The sequence below is a fragment of the Nicotiana tomentosiformis genome, chromosome 4 (assembly GCF_000390325.3).
Source record: "Nicotiana tomentosiformis chromosome 4, ASM39032v3, whole genome shotgun sequence".
In the NCBI taxonomy this organism is placed as follows: domain Eukaryota; kingdom Viridiplantae; phylum Streptophyta; class Magnoliopsida; order Solanales; family Solanaceae; genus Nicotiana; species Nicotiana tomentosiformis.
This window is the reverse complement of record NC_090815.1, coordinates 117931935-117950391: the sequence shown is the minus strand read 5'-3', so window position 1 is coordinate 117950391 and position 18457 is coordinate 117931935. Positions and strand designations below refer to the sequence as shown.

General features: G+C 40.8%; 2 protein-coding genes across 2 annotated transcripts; one reads left to right on the top strand and one right to left on the bottom strand.

The window, feature by feature from the left end:
• Window positions 1-479: 479 nt before the first annotated feature.
• LOC104107189 (ethylene-responsive transcription factor ERF010-like) lies at window positions 480-1475 on the bottom strand. Its single transcript, XM_009615926.4, has one exon. The coding sequence runs from the start codon at window positions 1222-1224 to the stop codon at window positions 760-762; it is 465 nt and encodes a 154-aa protein (XP_009614221.1). The 5' UTR covers window positions 1225-1475; the 3' UTR covers window positions 480-759.
• A 15221-nt stretch (window positions 1476-16696) lies between these two features.
• LOC138910424 (uncharacterized) lies at window positions 16697-17226 on the top strand. Its single transcript, XM_070201663.1, has 2 exons — window positions 16697-16824; window positions 16902-17226. The coding sequence occupies exons 1-2, from the start codon at window positions 16697-16699 to the stop codon at window positions 17224-17226; spliced, it is 453 nt and encodes a 150-aa protein (XP_070057764.1).
• Window positions 17227-18457: the final 1231 nt, after the last annotated feature.

Genomic DNA, 18457 nt, shown 5'->3' with positions numbered 1-18457 from the left:
ACTGATTTTTTTTTTGTAGGCCCATAGCTTGTTTTTGTTTTTATTTTTATGATCCCGCGATCTCCCATCTTCAATATTTCCCTAATTTTCACGCAACAACAACCATAACAATATAATCCCATAAAATCTCACAAATAAAATTTAAAAAAGATAAAATATAGGCAAATCTTGCCCTACTTTACGAAAATAAAAAAATTATTTTTGAATGTTGAAAAAGATAAGATATGTGCAGATCTATCTCGCAAAGATAAAAAGACTGTTCTTGTGAAGATAAAAAGACTATTTTTGATAACTATTATTTTTGATAACTATTTTTGATAGACATTCGACTCGAGAAAAAACTAATAGCTATTTTCCACACTAAGGTTCATTTATTGGTCTTGGTCTATCTCAAACTCACTTAAACCACATAAGACCATCGCCCAATGGAACAGTAAGAAAATGGGAAACTGCGAAAAAATTGAAATTAAAGAACAGAATTTCAAAGAAGAAACGAACTAACAATCAATACTATCGTCCGTAATTTGAGATTTTCTAATTAACAACTACGAAACTGAATATTAACATACAACCCCTTCGGATTATATTCATAACAACATGTATCCTCAATATATCTATCGCCATAATAATAATAATCGCTCCTTTTTTTCTCTATAATCTGCCGCTTGTGGCTTGAAGAGGCAGTACTGGTCCGGTCCAATTGAGAACTTTTTTTGCCAGTAATCTTGAGCCCGAACTAATTAAAATCTGTAGATTCAGTTAATTATCCTCGTCGCAACTTTCAGGGCTAGGATATTCATTCAAATCCGGCTTAATAGTAACCCTTCTCGGGTTAATATTTGAATTACTGTTGGATTCAGCCGAAGCACAAGAATTATTATGAAGGGCGGCAGTTTGCAAAGCATCAACTCTAGCTCCAACTTCAGTAGCTTTTTTGCGAATAGAAGCAGCAGATAAATCGTGAAGTTCACGGTCATCATTAACTATACATTCAGGGAAGTTAAGCCTAGCCGTAGGACCTCTGAGATAAAATACGGCGGTGTCATAAGCACGAGCAGCAGCAACAGGGGAAGAGTAAGAACCAAGCCAAATTCGAGACCTTTTATTTGGTTCTCTAATTTCAGCAACCCATTTACCCCACTTCCTCATCCTTATACCTCTATATGGCTTATCTTGTTGGTGCTGCCTTTGCTTTCTCTTTTCTCCTTCCATCATCGAAACCATAAAAATTACAACAAAATAGAATCCTCCTTTTGGTTTTCTCTTTCCCAAAAAAGGGTCCTCTATAAGTATTGATGAAAATCTACCCTACACAAAAGAAGAAAAAGGGAGGAGATGGGGAAGGAGAATCTAAGAGAAATATCAAGTTACTAACAAAGAACGTTTGCTATGAGAACAGCTGTCGTATTTATATGGAGGTGGGAATATAGAAATACAAATTTTTTTATATAGAGAGAGGAAAAGAAAATACCCCTAGGCAGAGGGGCGGATGTTGTTGAACCTTTGGCTACGATTTTAAATAAGCTTGCGTAATATAAATTTATATATAAAAATTAATATTAAATTTAAATTTATAATTTTAAAAATATAATATTAATATTTTTAAAAATTAAATTTAAATCTTGCGATGGGAAAGTTGTGTGTGTTTGTGGATGATTGAGGAAGAGAGCATATGGAGTACGCATCAGGGGAGGGAGGCGGTTAATGTTTTGTTTTTTCTTGAATTGGCTGCTAGTGTGTCGTCTAGGAACGGCCGCCATGTTGATCTTCCATTAAAGATAAGTACAAATTCGGCCGACATATTCCATCGACACACACATTTCCCCTTCTTTTGTTCTTCCGCTTTCTTCTCAGCACTTTCACTAGGAAGTACCAATTTTATTCTTGGATTCAATTAATATATTCTGTATGTTTTTCTTTACATTGTTTTTACATACTTTTGCATTGTAGGAAGTAAGGAGACTTTACATTACACATTATCCTTTTAGATTATCCAAAAAATATTTATAGATAATATCAATTTCAATTCTATTACATTACTCAAAAATTATTTATAAGTAAACTTATAAAAATTCTGACAAATATATATAAAACTTAAATTCATTTAAGAATACAATAATTATTTATCCTTAACATTTAACAGTAGCAAAAAAAATAAGTGTTGTAGAAATTTACTATCGTAAAATACTGTAAACCACCTTAAAATTTGTACATAAATACCTTTAGTCACCTTTATTTTCATTACAATTGAGCACAACATGAAGGAAGAAGAGGAGGAGAAAGAGGAAGAGGAGGAGGACGAGAAGGAGAAGGAAAGATAGAGAAAAAGCAGCTCATTTTAAGTTAAGAGAAAAAACAGCTCATACAAATTAAATTTTTTTAAAAAATACATAAGTTAAATGGAGACGATCAAATAATTCGTGAACTTTTTACGTTCTCATTTCGATTTATCGGGTTAGGATCGGTTCCACTACATTTTCACTACGTTTCAAGTAGTGTTTAATTTTCGGCTAAAACAGTTATATTTATATAATGATGAGTTAAACTTAGTTAATAATAATATCTCTAGATGTGAGTTCCGAAAATGTGACTAACATTAAATAGATCTGATGGTGGATTGATAACGTGTATTAAATATTCCGAAAAGTATGAGCAATAATGGAGGAATAACTAGCAATAAATGACATTTAAGTAAATAGGAGAAGTGATTCACCCAATAAAGGATGAACTAGATGATTGTTTCTCCTAACAATGATGAGTGACAGACAAATTCTAGAATGTTCGAATTATTCTCGGATCTGATGGAAAAGTATGAAATAATATGAATAAGAATCTTGATGAAAAGACGATGTTTGTATCTTTACAAGATAAAGAGAGAATCTTTTATCAAAAGTCTACTCTTATCAAATGAATGTCACATGTCCTCATTCATTGTCTTTTTTCATATTTACATGGGACATTATCCCTAACAAACCCTAATAGTATAAGTGCAGAGAATATCAACTAGAATATTCTCTTTGATATCCTATTCTAAAAACTAGCCGTTACAACTCTTTCTATGATGCTCGACCTCGACCATTGCTGACACTTGACCACGAGTCCCGTTATTTTCTGGTCGACCTCGATTGACTCTTTTCTCAATGTTACCTTGCCCTAAATATTCTGGGGCAGATTTCGACCTATACAGTTAGTCCCTCCGCTTATTGAGGCCGGCCTTAGACGACCTTGATGAGCAGATTCTGTTTGTTGTGGTCAAGAAGATTGGACGAGTGGGTCGGGTAGCAATGTTTGAGACGAGTTGACGATGTGGTCTTTCGTGGGCCACAACTTTTAGGGTTACATCGTTTCTACACCAGAGTGACGTCATGACATCATGCGTCATCATGGCGCGTTTTTCTGATATTTTGCATCATTTCCCGTGCGTCTGTCGGTTGGGACTGCCGTTTCGATTCCAGTGCTAAGTAATGATGGCATAATTTCTTGGTTTTGATGCCCAAATTCTTATAAATAGGGATGTGAAGGCATTCATTCATTCTTTACGTGTTTTTCACATTGAATCCTTGCGCATCCTTCTCCTTACTCCATTGTTGTGTGTCTTCTTTTCCGGTTCTAGCGACTCCTGTTACTTTTAACCCTTCTTTACTTGAATATCCTTTCTTTTGTCTGAACTATGGCTAATGTGTCCTCTGGTTCCGGTGAGGGAAATAACCATGTTCCCTTGGCGGTGATTATGCCTCCTCATGCTGATGGCGTTTCTGTTGCCATTGAAGACGAGAACTTTCCTACAGTGGAAGAAATAATTCCTCGTGGTGAGAAAGTTAGGTCTGACTTCTCAAAGGCATCTGAAGACGTGAGTCGGCGATGAAAGAGGCCGATCTAGCATAGCTTACGACTAAATTTAATATTCCTGCTCGCATCGATTTTGTCCTTGCAGGGCGGGATGTGGTACAAATCCACCGCCCCGGGTATTGCGCGTTCTACGCATTCCCCTTCCAGGTTGGCTACGCCCTTCCCCTTCTCCCATTGGTAGAGGAATTTTGCCGTTACTATAGCATTTGCCCGGCTCAACTTCATATATCTACAAGCTCATCAGGATGCTTAGTAAATTTGCAAAATTGGCCGGGGTCGAGATCACACTCCAGCATCCGATGCTTCTCTTCGCCCCTAGTTTCTATAAGGGGACAATGTTGAACCTTCACCATCGAGGGGAAAATGCCTGGTGGTGAAGATGGATGACAATGAAAACCGTCAGTTCTGGCACAAGTCTTTCTTTGTCAGAATCGAAGACGTGGTGGCCAACGCGGATGGCTTCCCCGAGACTTGGAATTATACTCGTAAGCGTCTAATCTTTCTTCATTAAAACATTTGATCTGCCTGTTTTCGTCGTAGGTTCTGAACTCTTGTTCCCTCCTTGTGTAGCCAACACTACACCCCCTCATTTGGTCGGGGATATTTATGATTGGGTCGGCCGGGTTTTGCCTCATATCGTGGGAATTCGCGAGTGCCCGGACTTTTTTACGAAGTTCGAGCCTGCTCCTTCCTTGACCGTTGAGTTTGTTTGTTTTTTTATTTTGGCCTCTTAGTCGCCTACTTCTTATAGTTTGCTTTTGATGATATGGATAACTATATTTCGATTCTTTCTTTTCCAGCCCGAGGATCTTCGAGGAGGCCGAGAGCTCCCCTCCTGCATTCCGTAAGAGGAAAGCTGCCTCTTCTTCGACGTCTATCCCCCATACGACCGCGGCTAGGCCTACTCGCTCATCTGTTTCTTTTCCCTCCTCGACCGCGACTAGGTCTGCTCAATCTTCGGCCCTATCTACCGCTGCCTTAGCATCGGTTTCTTCTCCGCCTGCAAATATTTGGACAGCGGAGCTTCTGGCTTCTCCTTTGTTCCGTCTTGTGGACGAGAAGGAGGAATCATCGCAAAGTAATGGGAATATGGTTCCCCGCAAGAGAAGGTCGGTAGATATTGGTGACGGGGTTGCCCGAGCTGTAGATTCTGTAATGGATGATTTTGTCATCCACGAAACGACGATCATAATACTTGAAGACGAAGTCAAGCTGGCATCTGAGGTTCCAATATCGGTGGAGTCCGTTGAGAGTCTATCTCTTTCGTTCACGAAGATAGAAGCTGAAGGGTCGACCACTGTGGATTCTAATATTTTGCGGCAAGAGGGGCCGTCGACTTCGCAGCCGACAAACGATACTTCTTCGCTGGCCGACGAGAGAGGCAAAGGTGTTGCCAAAGATGGCTATGAGACGTGTTATGATCTCGAAGCTACTGAGATGAGGATGATGGAGAAGGGATTTACCCAGCTCGAGGTGATACTGGAGGGGTCCACGCGGACCATTGCGATCCCCGTGGATCTGGATTTATTAAAGAATACGGAAAACGTGGTTCCTTCCCTTGGTCCCCTTTGCTCCGATGTGGATGGTCGAACCCTCTAAGAGTTGGATGATGTTACTTTATCGTGGAGCATAGCCGGCCTCGCTCTCAGGGTAGGTTTTTCGACGGTTCTTGTTTCTGTCCGTTATGTTCAAAATTTTAGGCTTCGTTTTTATTTTGTGTGTCTTCTTTTTCTTTCTCTTTCAGACCATGATCTTGAAAATCGAAAGTGCCCGAAGATAGGAGAGGCGTAAGGCTATTTTTATGAAGTTGCAGCGAAAATACTGTGAGTACCGTGGCAAGTACGGGAAATTCGTAGGCGATTCAGTGAGGGCGGCAATTTGCAGGCCCTTCGAGATGAACTAAAGGAGAAGGATGACGAGCTGGTGAGGGTTATCAAGAAGTGCAACGTCCTTGAGGGGATGCTGAGAAATAAAGAGGAAGAGCTCGAGGTTAGCAGGGCTGCGGAGGCTCAATATGGCGATCTCCAAACATAGGTGGTCGAGTTGTGCAGGCAGTTGGAGAAGTGTCGTCTGCAGATAGAGGTTCTTTACTGCGAGATTACTCAGAAGCAGAATGAGCTGGAGAGGGCGTAGTCTGCTCGCTCGACATCTTCGAGGAAGGCGGAGGCCCTCGAGGTAGTGATACATACTCTCCGTTCTGAGCGAGAGAGAGACTAGGAGACGGCGAGACTTGGAGAAAAGCGACTTGATGAGAGGATTGGGAGTTGGAGAGAGACAACTCCCTCCTTCAGGACCAGGTGGCCGCCTTAGAGGCTGAGAAGGCTTAAATGTCTGTGCAACCGTCATCTTCTCATACTTCAAAATTTTCAAACGTTCCCTGGGACTTGTACGAGAAATGGATTCATACTGAGGCTCAGTTGGATGTGTTTCGAGATTTGCATGCAACGGGATATGTTCCTGGGGAAGCTCTTGAAGATGCTCTTGAAGCTCAAATTGCTTGCGGGTATCCTACTAAACCAGAGGCCGGCGAGGACGAGGGGGACGAAGGTGTAGACCGGCTTGAGCAAAATGCCTGGTATGACGCTGCATATCCTGAGGGCAAAGGTGGCGATGGCGAGGGTGTTGAAGGTCAAGATGGTGACGTAGTTGAGGGCCAATTCGGCGAGAATACTGTGGGCGATGAGGGCGATGGCCATTAATATTATTTTTTCTCTTTTTATATACTTTTGTGTGTAGTTGGTAGCGTCTTCATGAGCCTTTGTAAAAATATTCTAAGTATGAAATGTCAACTTTGTTATTTGCATCTGGTTCTCTTCCTTTGGTTCGTACTTGTATGTTTTTTGATTTCGTTGCGTGGTTATCTTGATTTTCTAGATGTAATAACTTGGTTTGAATATGGTCTTATCAAGACCTAAGTTTGATTATGGCTGGGGGCCAGTAGATGTTAGTTCGAACATGGTCGAACATAACGTGTGTTTGACTATGGCCGAGGGCCGATAGTGTTGGTTCGAACAAGGTCGAACATAACCTACGTTTAACTATGGACGAGGGCCAGTAGGTATTGGTCCAAACAAAGTCGAACACAACTTGTGTTTAACTATGGCTGAGGGCCAATAGGTATTGGTTCGAACGAGGTCGAACATAACATATGTTTAACTATGGCCGAGGGCTAGTAGGCATTGGTTCGAATGAGGTCGAATATAATATATCTTTAACTATGGACGAGGGCCAGTAGGCGTTGGTTCGAACGAGGTCGAACATAACATACGTTTAGCTATGGCCGAGGGCCCGCAGGCGTTAGTTCGAACGAGATCGAACATACCCTATCTAGGTGCGGAGTTTGTCAATATCGTGAACTTTAAACATTGTTGCCTTGGTTGTACATCTGGAAAAATAGAAATAAATTTCATGCATTGTCTCTTTATTCATACACTTTGGAGAAATTTACAAATTTTCGGGCGTTGCCTAGCATTCCAGTCCAGTCCCAATATTTCTAGTCCCTTCATTGGTCGAACTGGAGAAGGCTTGAGAGGTCGAGCAATGAACTAGTCGTCCTGTGCCTCCGCCTTTTGTACTTCAGCTTGAGGTGTCCCCTTCTTCGCCTTGTTAAAAACCTCCTTGAGAAAACCCAATTGGGACAAAACTCAAGTGAGGGAAAAAAATGTACGACTTGGGGGATGCCTTATCCTTCGAAGTTGAAGTACTTGAGGTGGGTGATATTCCAGTTGTTTGGTAGTAGCTTTCCTTCCATTATTTCTAGTTGCAATGACCCTTTGTTCGCTGTTGCCGTGATCTTGTATGGGTCGTCCCAATTTGTTCCTAGTTTGCCTTCCTGTGGGTCTTTGCTTGCTTGTGTTTTAGCTTTAAGCTCGTAGTCCCCAACTTTAAGTGGCCTGACCTTTGCCTTTTTGTTATAATAGCGTTCTGCTTGTTGTTTTTGGGCGATCATCCTTATGTAGGTCATGTCTCTTCGTTCTTCGACTCGTCGAGCTCCTACCTTCTTCTTTCATCGTTCCTCGGTCCGCTATCGTGGGAGTATCTTAGGCTGGGCTCCCCGACTTCGACCGGTATTACTGCATCAAACCCATAAACTAACGAGAAAGACATCTCTCTTGTGCTCGTCTTCTGCGTTGTTCGGTAGGCCCAGAGTACGTTTGGTAATATTTTCGGCCACTACCCTTTGGCGTCTTCAAGTTTTTTCTTCATGATGTTCAATATCGACTTGTTGGAGGACTCCGCTTGTCCGTTGCCTGTATGATGGTATGACGTTGAGAGTATTCTTTTGATATGCCATTTCTCAAAAAATTCAGCGACATTCTTTCCGGTAAATTGGGGTCTGTTGTCGCAACTGATCTCTTTGGGGGGGCCGAACCGACAGACAATGTTTCTCCATATGAAGGCGATTACTTCTTGTTCTCGTATTTGGGTGAATGCTCTTGCTTCTAACCATTTAGAGAAATAGTCAGTCAAAAACAAAAGGAATCGTATGTTACCTCGTCCTGCTGGGAGGGAGCCCACAATGTCCATCCCCATTTGATGAACGACCAAGGGGAAGTGACAGAGTGGAGGTGTTCACCTGCTTGGTGAATCATTGGGGCATACCTTTGGTATTGCTCGCATTTGTTCACGAAGTATGCGGCCTCCTTTTTCATGGTGGGCCAGTAATACCCTGCCCGTATGAGTCATCTGACCAAAGCCTGATTGCCGGAATGAGCTCCGCAATGGCCTTCATGGACCTCTTCAAGAACGCGTTGTGTCTGATTTGGGCCCAAGAAGTTCGCCCTACATTCTCTTATACAGGTCGTTGTGGATGATGTTGTACCTGGCTGCTTGCATTCTCAGTTTCTTGGCCTCTTTTTTATCACCTAGGAGTATGTCGTCTAGCAAGTTTGTAACAATACGGTTGCGCTAGTCCCAAGTCAGGTTTATGGTTCTTATCTCAATTTGGTCTATCGATGAGTTGAGACGGTGGACTACACCTCTATCTCTGGTTGTAATATTTTTGGTGGCTGCGGTTAATTTGGCGAGGCCATCTACCTCGACATTCTATGATCGGGGTATCTGGTCGAGTTGACATTCGTCGAACTCGGGCAACAACTTACAGATTTCGGTTTGTTATTTTTGTAACCTCTTTTCCTTGATTTGGAAAGTCCATGTGACTTGGTTGAAAACGAGTTGAGAATCGCAGTGTATTCTTACCTGTTTCGCCCATATTTGAGTGCTAGCCTTAACCTTGCAATTACAGCCTCATACTCAGCCTCATTGTTAGTCATGCCCGGGCACCTTATCGACTGGCGAATCACTTCACCGGTTAGGACTTCGAGGACGAGTTCCAGTCCGGACCCTGGCGCGTTAGACGCGCCGTCAGTGTACAGGACCTAGAGGTTTTGTGTTTGGGGAGAAGCGTGGACGACTTCTCTTTCAACTTCGGACATTATTTTTACGTTGAAGTCGGCGACGAAGTCAGCAAGAACTTGTGACTTTATCGCTGTTCGCGACTGATATGTGATATCATCCTCGCTTAGTTCGATGGCCCATTTGGCCAACCTGCCCAATAGCTCGGGTTTATGCAATATGCTTCTTAGGGGGAAAGTCGTGACGACCGAGATGAGATGGCATTGGAAATATGGTCTAAGATTTTGTTAAGCTACAACTAAGTCCAAGGCCAATTTTTCGAGGTGAGGGTATCTCGTCTCGGCGTCGACTAGTGTTTTACTAATGTAATATATGGGGAACTTCATACCTTTATTTTCTCGGACCAGGACTGCGCTCACAGGTACTTTAGATACAGCAAGGTAGATGAGGAGGCGTTTCCTTAGCTCTGGTTTTGAAAGCAATGGTGGCGATGACAAATATGCTTTTAATTCCTTTAGGGTTCGGACGCACTCAAAAGTCCATTGGAGGCCGTTATCCTTCTTGAGTATGCCGAAGAATCTATGACACCTATCCGATGATTGCGAAATGAATCTTGAAAGGGCAGCGATACGAACAGTCAACCTCAGAACCTGTTTTTTGGTGGTCAGGTGTTATGGTATCCCTTCGATGGCTCTGATTTGATCAGGGTTGACCTCGATCCCTCGTTGTGATACCGGGAAACCTAGAAATTTTCCCGAGGCCATGTTGAATGTGCTCTTTTCAAGATTTAGTTTCATTCCGTACCGTTTGAGTATATTGAAGGTTTCTCTTAGGTGGTCGATGTGATCTTCTTTCTTTTTGGACTTGACCACCATGTCGTCTATATAGACTTCCATCATTTTGTTGAGTTGGTCTTTGAACATCCTCGTCACTAACCTTTGGTAAGTTGGCCCTGCATTTTTCAGCCCGAAGGGCATGACCCTATAGTAGTACGTCCCTTGATGGGTGGTGAAAGTGGTTTTCTCCTAATCCTCTTCTTCCATGAGGATTTGATTATATCCCGAGTAGGCGTCCATGAAGCTTAGCTGTTCATGCCCGGGCGTTGCATCGATGAGTTGGTCGATATGGGGTAATGGGAATGAATCCTTGGGGCATGCTTTATTCAAATCTGTGAAATCTACGCATATCCTCCATTTCCCGTTCTTCTTTTTCACCATGACCATGTTGGCGACCCATTGGGGGTATTTTGACTCCCTGACGGAGCCATTTTCCAATAGCTTTTCCACCTCTCTGCGTACTGCGTCATTGATCGCGGAGTTAAAATTATGTCTGACCTGCCTCACTAGGGGGTGGAATGGGTCAACGTTCAGCTTGTGCGTGGGGATTTCCTTCGGGATACTTGTCATATCTACATGGCTGAAAACAAACAAGTCCGCATTAGTATTTAAGAATTGACAAAATTTACCTGGTTCCTGAAGTTTGCAGTCGATGTAAGATTTCCTGCTGTGGTCATTGCTGTCTAATTGAACGGGGTCGAGGTCTTCTATGGTCGATTCCACAGCTTCGACCATATCGCGGTCCCTTATGACGTCCTCGCTATCGTCACATATTAACCTTGACACTATTGATATCTATGCCTCTTTTTCTTCGTCCTTCGTTTGTTGAGTGATCGTACAGTCTAGGGCGATGCGATAGCATTCCCGGGATGTGCGTTGTTCTCCTCGCATGCTGAATATTCCCCATAGAGTTGGGAAATTGATGACTTGGTATAAGCTAGAAGGGATGGCTCTCATGGTGTGTATCCATGGTCGCCCTATTATGGCGTTGTACGCTGTGTATTGGTCCGTGATGTGAAATGTGGTTTCCAAAGTGACGTCGCCAGCCAAGACAGAGAGTGATTTCGCTAGGTGTTCGCTCAACTACATTGTTAAAACCAGTTAACGTGATGCAATGCGACACTATCTTATCTTCGAGATTCATTTGTGCAAGTACTCGAGGGTGGATAATGCACGCGCCGTTCCCATCGTCTACCATAATGCATCTCACATCGGTATCTAAAATTCGTAAAGTGATAACAAGGGCATCATAGTGAGGGAAAGCCAAACCGTTGGTATCCAACTTATCAAAGATGACACTTTCTTTGAGTTCATCATACCATTGGTGGGTGATTGACCGTTTGAGCTTGTAAGTTGTGGTGAAATTCACACTGTTGATGGAAGCATCGTCGCCGCCATTGATGATCATACGGACGGTGCGGGTTGGCGAGGGCGGTTTCGATGGTCCTTGATGTTGTTCACGTCCTCTAGCAATTCTTTAAGGTGTCCCTATTGTAGCATGTTTACGACCTCTTGTCTTAGGGCGATGAAATCCTTGGTTTTGTGCCCTCGCTCTTAGTAGAACTCGCAAAGAGGGTCCGATTTTCTGGTACTCGGGTCTGACCTCATCTTTTGTGGCCAATTCACCTTTGGCCCAAGCTTCTCCAAGGCGTAGACTATTTCTGTAGGTGACACAAAAAAATTGTGAGCGGATAATAAAAGGGGCATACCTCTTTCGTTCCGGTGAGTCCTTGTCCTTGATTTGGGCGGGCCATCTCCGTGGCGGGAGGAGGATTTAATCGCCATTCTGACATATCCCTGTTAGGTCGCGGAGCTGCAAGGTCCCTTCTGGTATCATTTCTTCGATCTTTTCTGTATTCGGCCTATACCGAGGTCAGTCGATGAGTTGGTCCGTTGAGGTCGTCCTCGTCCGCTCGGACCTCCGCACAATACGTGTTGTGTATTTCATCCCAAGTAGTTGGGGGTGTACTTCATGAGTCGACTTAAGAGTTTCCTAGTCGCCAACGACCTGTTCCTGTTCGGCCCGTTCTGGAAGGCTGCGTCTGCCATCCCTTCCGACACGTTCGGTAGGGTCATCCTTACTCGATTAAAACGGGCGAGGAAGTCCCTCAGTCCCTCTCCCGGAGACTGTTTAATGGCAAATATGTCGTTCACTTTTGCTTCGGCTATCTTGGCCCAAACATGGGCCGTTACGAACTTGTCTGCCATCTCTTCAAAAGTTTAATGGAGCGTGCAGGTAGTTGTGAATACCATGTCAACGCTCATCCCGTGAGGGTCTCACCGAATTTTTTCAACAAAATGGAGGATACTTGTTCCTTGGCGAGATCATTGCCTTTCACGACGGTGACGTAGTGAGTCACATGGTCTTCGGGGTCGGTCGTGCCATCATATACTTTCAGATAGGGCAGCATTTTAAAGGTTTTTGGTATGGCATGTGGGGCGGCGTCATCACTATACAGTTGCTCGACGAACCGACCGACATCTCTCTTCGGCAAGAGCTTAGGGGCGCCCGGTATCTTATCGACCCTTTTTTGGTGTTTTCTCATTTGGTCCCGGAGTGCTTTGTTCTCATTCTCTATTTCCTTCATCCTTTTCAAAATGGCTGCGAGAGCATCGTCACTTGCACTATCAGTGACATTGTGAGTGATACATGTCGTTAGAGGAGGAGGGAATTGGTTGTGCTGCTCGTTTGCTGGTTGTATAACGCAAGCCCTCACGTTTTCTGTAACTGTGTCACGAGCAGGCTTATGGAGGACGCTGGTTAGCGTATCAGTTAGCTAGGCCTCAAGGAGCTTTTTTACAGCTCGTGGTGTCTCCTCCACTACTGATGTGGAGGCTCCCTTACCAAGAGACTTTGTAATGCTGCAATGAGGAGGAGGTGACCCATCTCGTCTAGGGGAGGCTTTGGGCGTTGCGTCTCTGTCCGCTATTTCACAGCTCGCAATGATGATGTTCATGAGGTTGGTTGGGAGGTCACTTATAATTCTCGTCCTTTCTTCTCTGTTACCTACCATATGGGATTCGTGCACACAAAGAAAGGAGACCTTGTTCTTGTTTTTTTTTTTTTAACGTTAGTAATCCGTGTTAGTTATAGATCTAGAAGAAACTAAAAATTTAACTAGGAAATCCCCACAGACGGCGCCAAATTATTTGACCAAAAAATATAATTTTCGGCTAAAATAATTGTATTTATATAATGATGAGTTAAACTTAGTTAATAATAATATCTTTAGATGTGAGTTCCGAAAATGTGGCTGGCATTAAATAGATCTGATGGTGGATTGATAACATGTATTAAATATTTAGAAAAGTATGAGCAATAATGGAGAAATAACTAGCAATAAATAACAATAAATGACATTTAAGTAAATAAGAGAAGTGATTCACCCAATAAAGGATGAACTAGATGATTGTCCTCCTGACAATGATGAGTGACAACAAATCCTTAAATGTTCGAATTATTCTCGGATTTGATGGAAAAGTATGGAATAATATGAACAAGAATCTTGATGAAAAGACGATGTTTGTATCTTTACAAGAGAGATAGAATCTTTTATCAAAAGTCTGCTCTTATCAAATGAATGTCACATGCCCTCATTCATTGTCATTTTTCCTATTTATATGGGACATATCCCTCACAAACCCTAATAGTACAAGTGCAGAGAATATCAACTAGAATATTCTCTTTGATATCCTATTCTAGATACTAACTGTTACAACTCTTTCTGTGGTGTTCGACCTCGACCATTGTTGACACCTCGACCACGAGTCCCTCTGTTTTCTGGTCGACCTCGACCGACTCTTTTCTCAATATTACCTTGCCCTAAATATTCTGGGGCAGATTTCGAAGTATACAAGCAGTTGCGCTAACTAAAATATACTATAACATCAAATGAAAGCAGATTAGGTTGCTTTAGTTGTAACTTTCAAGTAAACTTCCCAATAAATTAAGTCAAGAGGTATCGCTATTCGGCCGATGTGGACATTGAACGGCTTCTGATGACTGTCCTGTTTAATTTTTATAATTTTTCTTTTAACTTCTATGATTGGGCTAAGGTCTTTATTTTTTTAGTTTTGTCAAACGATAACGACAAAATGTGAGAAACCTCTTTATTTAATTCCATGAAACATCTTCATCTAAGTATAAAACTTTAATAATATGAAAGCATGTAGGCCAAGAAATCTCAATTCAGAGCAGAATTAATGATTATGAATTTCAATTGGTGATTCAATTGGTAAATATTCTACTATAGCAACTTATCGGCAAAAGAAAGAAAATAGAAAAACAAACATCTCTATATGTACCTCCTAGTGAGATACAATAGGAAGGAAAAAACCTTCTTCTCCAACCAAATAATGTAAAGAAGTAAATACTAATCATTTTTACAGTTTATTTTCGCTTTCCTCTTTCTTATTTGGCCTTCCTTTCTTTTCCTAATAGTATAGCGCATCTTTTCAAACCCAGCCTAAAGTTAGAGCTCAGAGGAGAAACATGCAATGAATTTGACTAAAATGGATTAATAATTAAGATGAGGATGACTTTAGCTTATTGTTGATAAGTTGGTGGAAGTTTAGGAGGGGTGGTTAATATTTTAATTGCAAGTATACCATAGGTTATCTCATAAATGGAAGAGAAAGGTGTGAAATTAAGTCGGTGGTGGATGAATCGACTTATTGTGGCGTTTGAGAGTGACCTTATATGTCCACGCAATGACATATCAAATTTTCAAGCACATCGAGTTCCAAACACATGTACATTACATAGAGAGATTCAGCTTTTATAGCTTAGTTCCGTTTCTAATTCAAACTGTGACTTACTGCTAAAAGCCATGCGTATATAGTACGGCGTATATAGGTACGAAAGGCTGTATATTAGTTACTCGATTTAAAATTAATTCCATACAATAACTTGCTTGATACTGAATTGTTAAGTAACCCCATCAAATCTAATTCTACTTGACACTTGGTTAAGTTTAATTAAGTAAATGTATTACTGTTGTCTACCTAGCTTGGCTTGTGAATATTTGAGCTAGATATGTTCAATAAACGAGCCAAACTTGAACGTTTAAGGGTCATTTGGTACACATACGAGCTATACTATATAATAACTAAGCTTTAGTCCCATAACTAATAAAGCATACTACTTATGAAAAATAATAACGTAGGAATTATTTTTGTGGTGATAATGATAAAAGGATTGTTATACGGTGATAAATAATGGTAGACTTATTGTTATACATAAATTACTTATTCTACGGGCATTTTTGAATTTAAACAGTCTAATCCCATATTATTACATTACTATTCTTATTCCACTCTCTACCTCGCAGTAAAATTATACATATATACATAATATTATGCAAGTATTATTTGAAATCCCCAACCAAACAATACATTAAATAATGCAACGATGATTATTTTTCTTACTTAATCAACTAAGAGTATTAAGGACCCGTTTGTCCATACAATTTTTTTTTTTTTGATTTTTTTCACGAAAAATATATGTCCAAAAAATTTTGCAAGTTTTTGAAAATATTTTGAAAACTTTTCAAAATTTTCAAAAAATTCTCACATAACTATAATATTTTTTCAAGTGAAATGCATGGCCAAACTAATTTCAAATATTATTTTTAAATGTAACTCCAAATACTATATTTTTTAAAAATTTACAATTTTTATGTCCAAATTGCCTACCAAAACATGAACAATGTAGGATGACGATTGAAGAGGTTGGCCACTTGCAATATTAGTTCGACTACTACGCACCGAGCAGGAAAGAATAGCGACATATGGGGTTTTGCCGACTTGCCAATTTGAGAATTGGGTCGGCCGCAATATCACCCACAAGAGGCTGCTGCTTAATTATTACAGACAAATTTTGTTTAAAATTTCTTATGCTATTTTTCTTTACTGCTACTCTGTACCCTCATCTATCTATCTTTCTTTATTCTTTCACACGAAGAACCGTGAAACTTAACATCTCTTCTTCTTTTTTAATTCTCACATTTATTCTTCAATCCCAAGAACGCCATTTTAGTCAACTTTCAAACATAGTTTTTTTTGGGTAACAATATGTGAATATTATCATAACAATCAAAAACTTTACACCCTGTGAAGCATCGAGAGTGCTAGGAACTTCCCAGTACATCAAGACCTCAAAAATCATGTATTGAATAAAGTAAGGGTATAATAGTCTTTGTATGATAAAGCCGTTAGCAAGTTAGTTAAGTTGTTAATGGTTGTTAGAAGAGTTAATTAATGTCACGATTAGTAGTTAGTTAGAGTGCTAATGAGAGGGTTAAAACATTGATATATAAATAAGACTTTACATTGTAAGATACACACCTTTTGAATAATGAAAATACTCTCCACTAATTCCCCCTCTCTCTCTCGCGTCTGATGTATCTTCTTCTTCTTCTTCTTCTTCATTCTTCTTCTTCATTCTTCTTCTTCATTTTTGCATTTCTTCTTCTTTCTATCTTTCTTGATATTCTGCTTAATCTCATCACAATTGTGTGAATAATTACATGGTATCAGAGCTTACACGATACAGAATCGTAGCTCACATAACGATCCGAAAATTCATTCAGAAATTTTCTTTGATCTTTCCAGTATTGGGTTCCAATCTGTTTGAATCTTGAGTAAAGCAAGGAAAAATGGCATTAAATAGTGAAACAGTGGTTCAAACTCCAGGAAATCAGTTTCCTACTGAGCATGCAACTCAATCTGCAGGAAATCAAGTGAATCAAGTCAATGGGATTGATTATAATCATCCTCTATTCTTGTCTCCTACGGATGTGAGTGGGATTCAGATCATCTCTTTCAATTAACTGGAATTGAGAATTACTCAATTTGGTTCAGGTCTATGAGAGTTGCATTGCTAGGAAGGAATAAGCTGGGTATGGTAGATGGCACATGCAAGAAGGAAAGATTTCCAGAAATGATGTGGAATCTTTGGGAAAGAGTAAACGCAATTGTTCTTTCTTGGATTATGAATTCAGTCGCAAAAGGACTTCTCAGAGGAATTATGTATGCATCTAGTGCACAAGTTGTCTGGGAAAATCTTGCTGAAAGATTCAACAAAGTGGATGGCTCAAGAACCTTTAATCTACACAAGGAAATTGCTACACTGTCTCAAGGCACAGCTTCAGAATCTGTGAACTTCTCAAAATTGAAAGATCTATAGGAAGAGTTTGAAGCTTTAGTGCCAGCACCTGGCCGTGATTACCCAAAATCGAGAGAATTTGTAGTCTATCTGCAGAAATTAAAGCTATATCAATTTTTGATGGGGCTAAACGACTCATATTCACAGGCTAGAAGTCAAATTCTGATGAGAAGTCCTACTCCTAGTGTTAATCAGGCATATTAAGCCACCTATTGATATTGACAATGATAGCAAAGCAGCCATACAAATAGCTGCAAATCCTATATATCATGAAAGGACTAAACATATTGAAATAGATTGTCACTTTGTGAGAGAAAGAATTCAACAGGGACTCATTACTGCAAAATATATTTCAACAACTAATCAACCTGCAGAATGTTCTTACAAAGGGATTGACCAGAGTTCAACATGAGTATCTAAAGTCCAAGCTAGGAATGTTTAATATTTTTCCACCACCTAGCTTGAGGGGGAGTATTGAATAAAGTAAGGGTATAATAGTGTTTGTATGGTAAAGTTGTTAGGAAGTTAGTTAAGTTGCTAATGGTTGTTAGAAGGGTTAGTTAATGTCAGGATTAGTAGTTAGTAAGAATGCTAATGAGAGGGTTAAAACATTGATATATAGATAAGAATTTACATTGTAAGAGACACACCTTTTGAATAATGAAAATACTCTCCACTAATTCTCTCTCTCTCGTCTGATACATCTTCTTCTTCTTCTTCTTCATTTCTGCATTTCTTACAGATAAGCGAATCACGCTCAAGTGGTGGTTGACGAAATATCTAATCCTCCTTTTTCCTGTCTGGTATGGCCTTAGATTCCGCTGTCCCTTTCCGCTTCACGCAATAGCACGCTCCGAAGCAAGCGGGCTTCGCCGATAGTAGCCTCCTGAATTAGTCGACTAGTTTCTTTCAGAAAAAGCTTACCAATCCTACACTCCTTTCTTCTATGTCTGGTGGAGCTATTCCCAGACAGCCTGAGAGCTGAGTGAGGACCTGACTCCATTCCTGACTAGAGAAGGGAATGCGGTGAATCACCAATTTGGATCGAAGAATAGGCACCCGCGAATTAGCAGCATATTTGCGGGATCTATCGAGTGGAAAACCGGAATGTCGATAGCAAGCCCCTCCCCGGCCGGAGAGCCTCCAGGACACTGAGGCGGCGATCAACCATCCACTCTCGAGATTCATATTGATCAATAGATCTCCGCGTCCTGCCAGTTCGCTAAGTAGACTTACTCTACCGAGGGGCAAC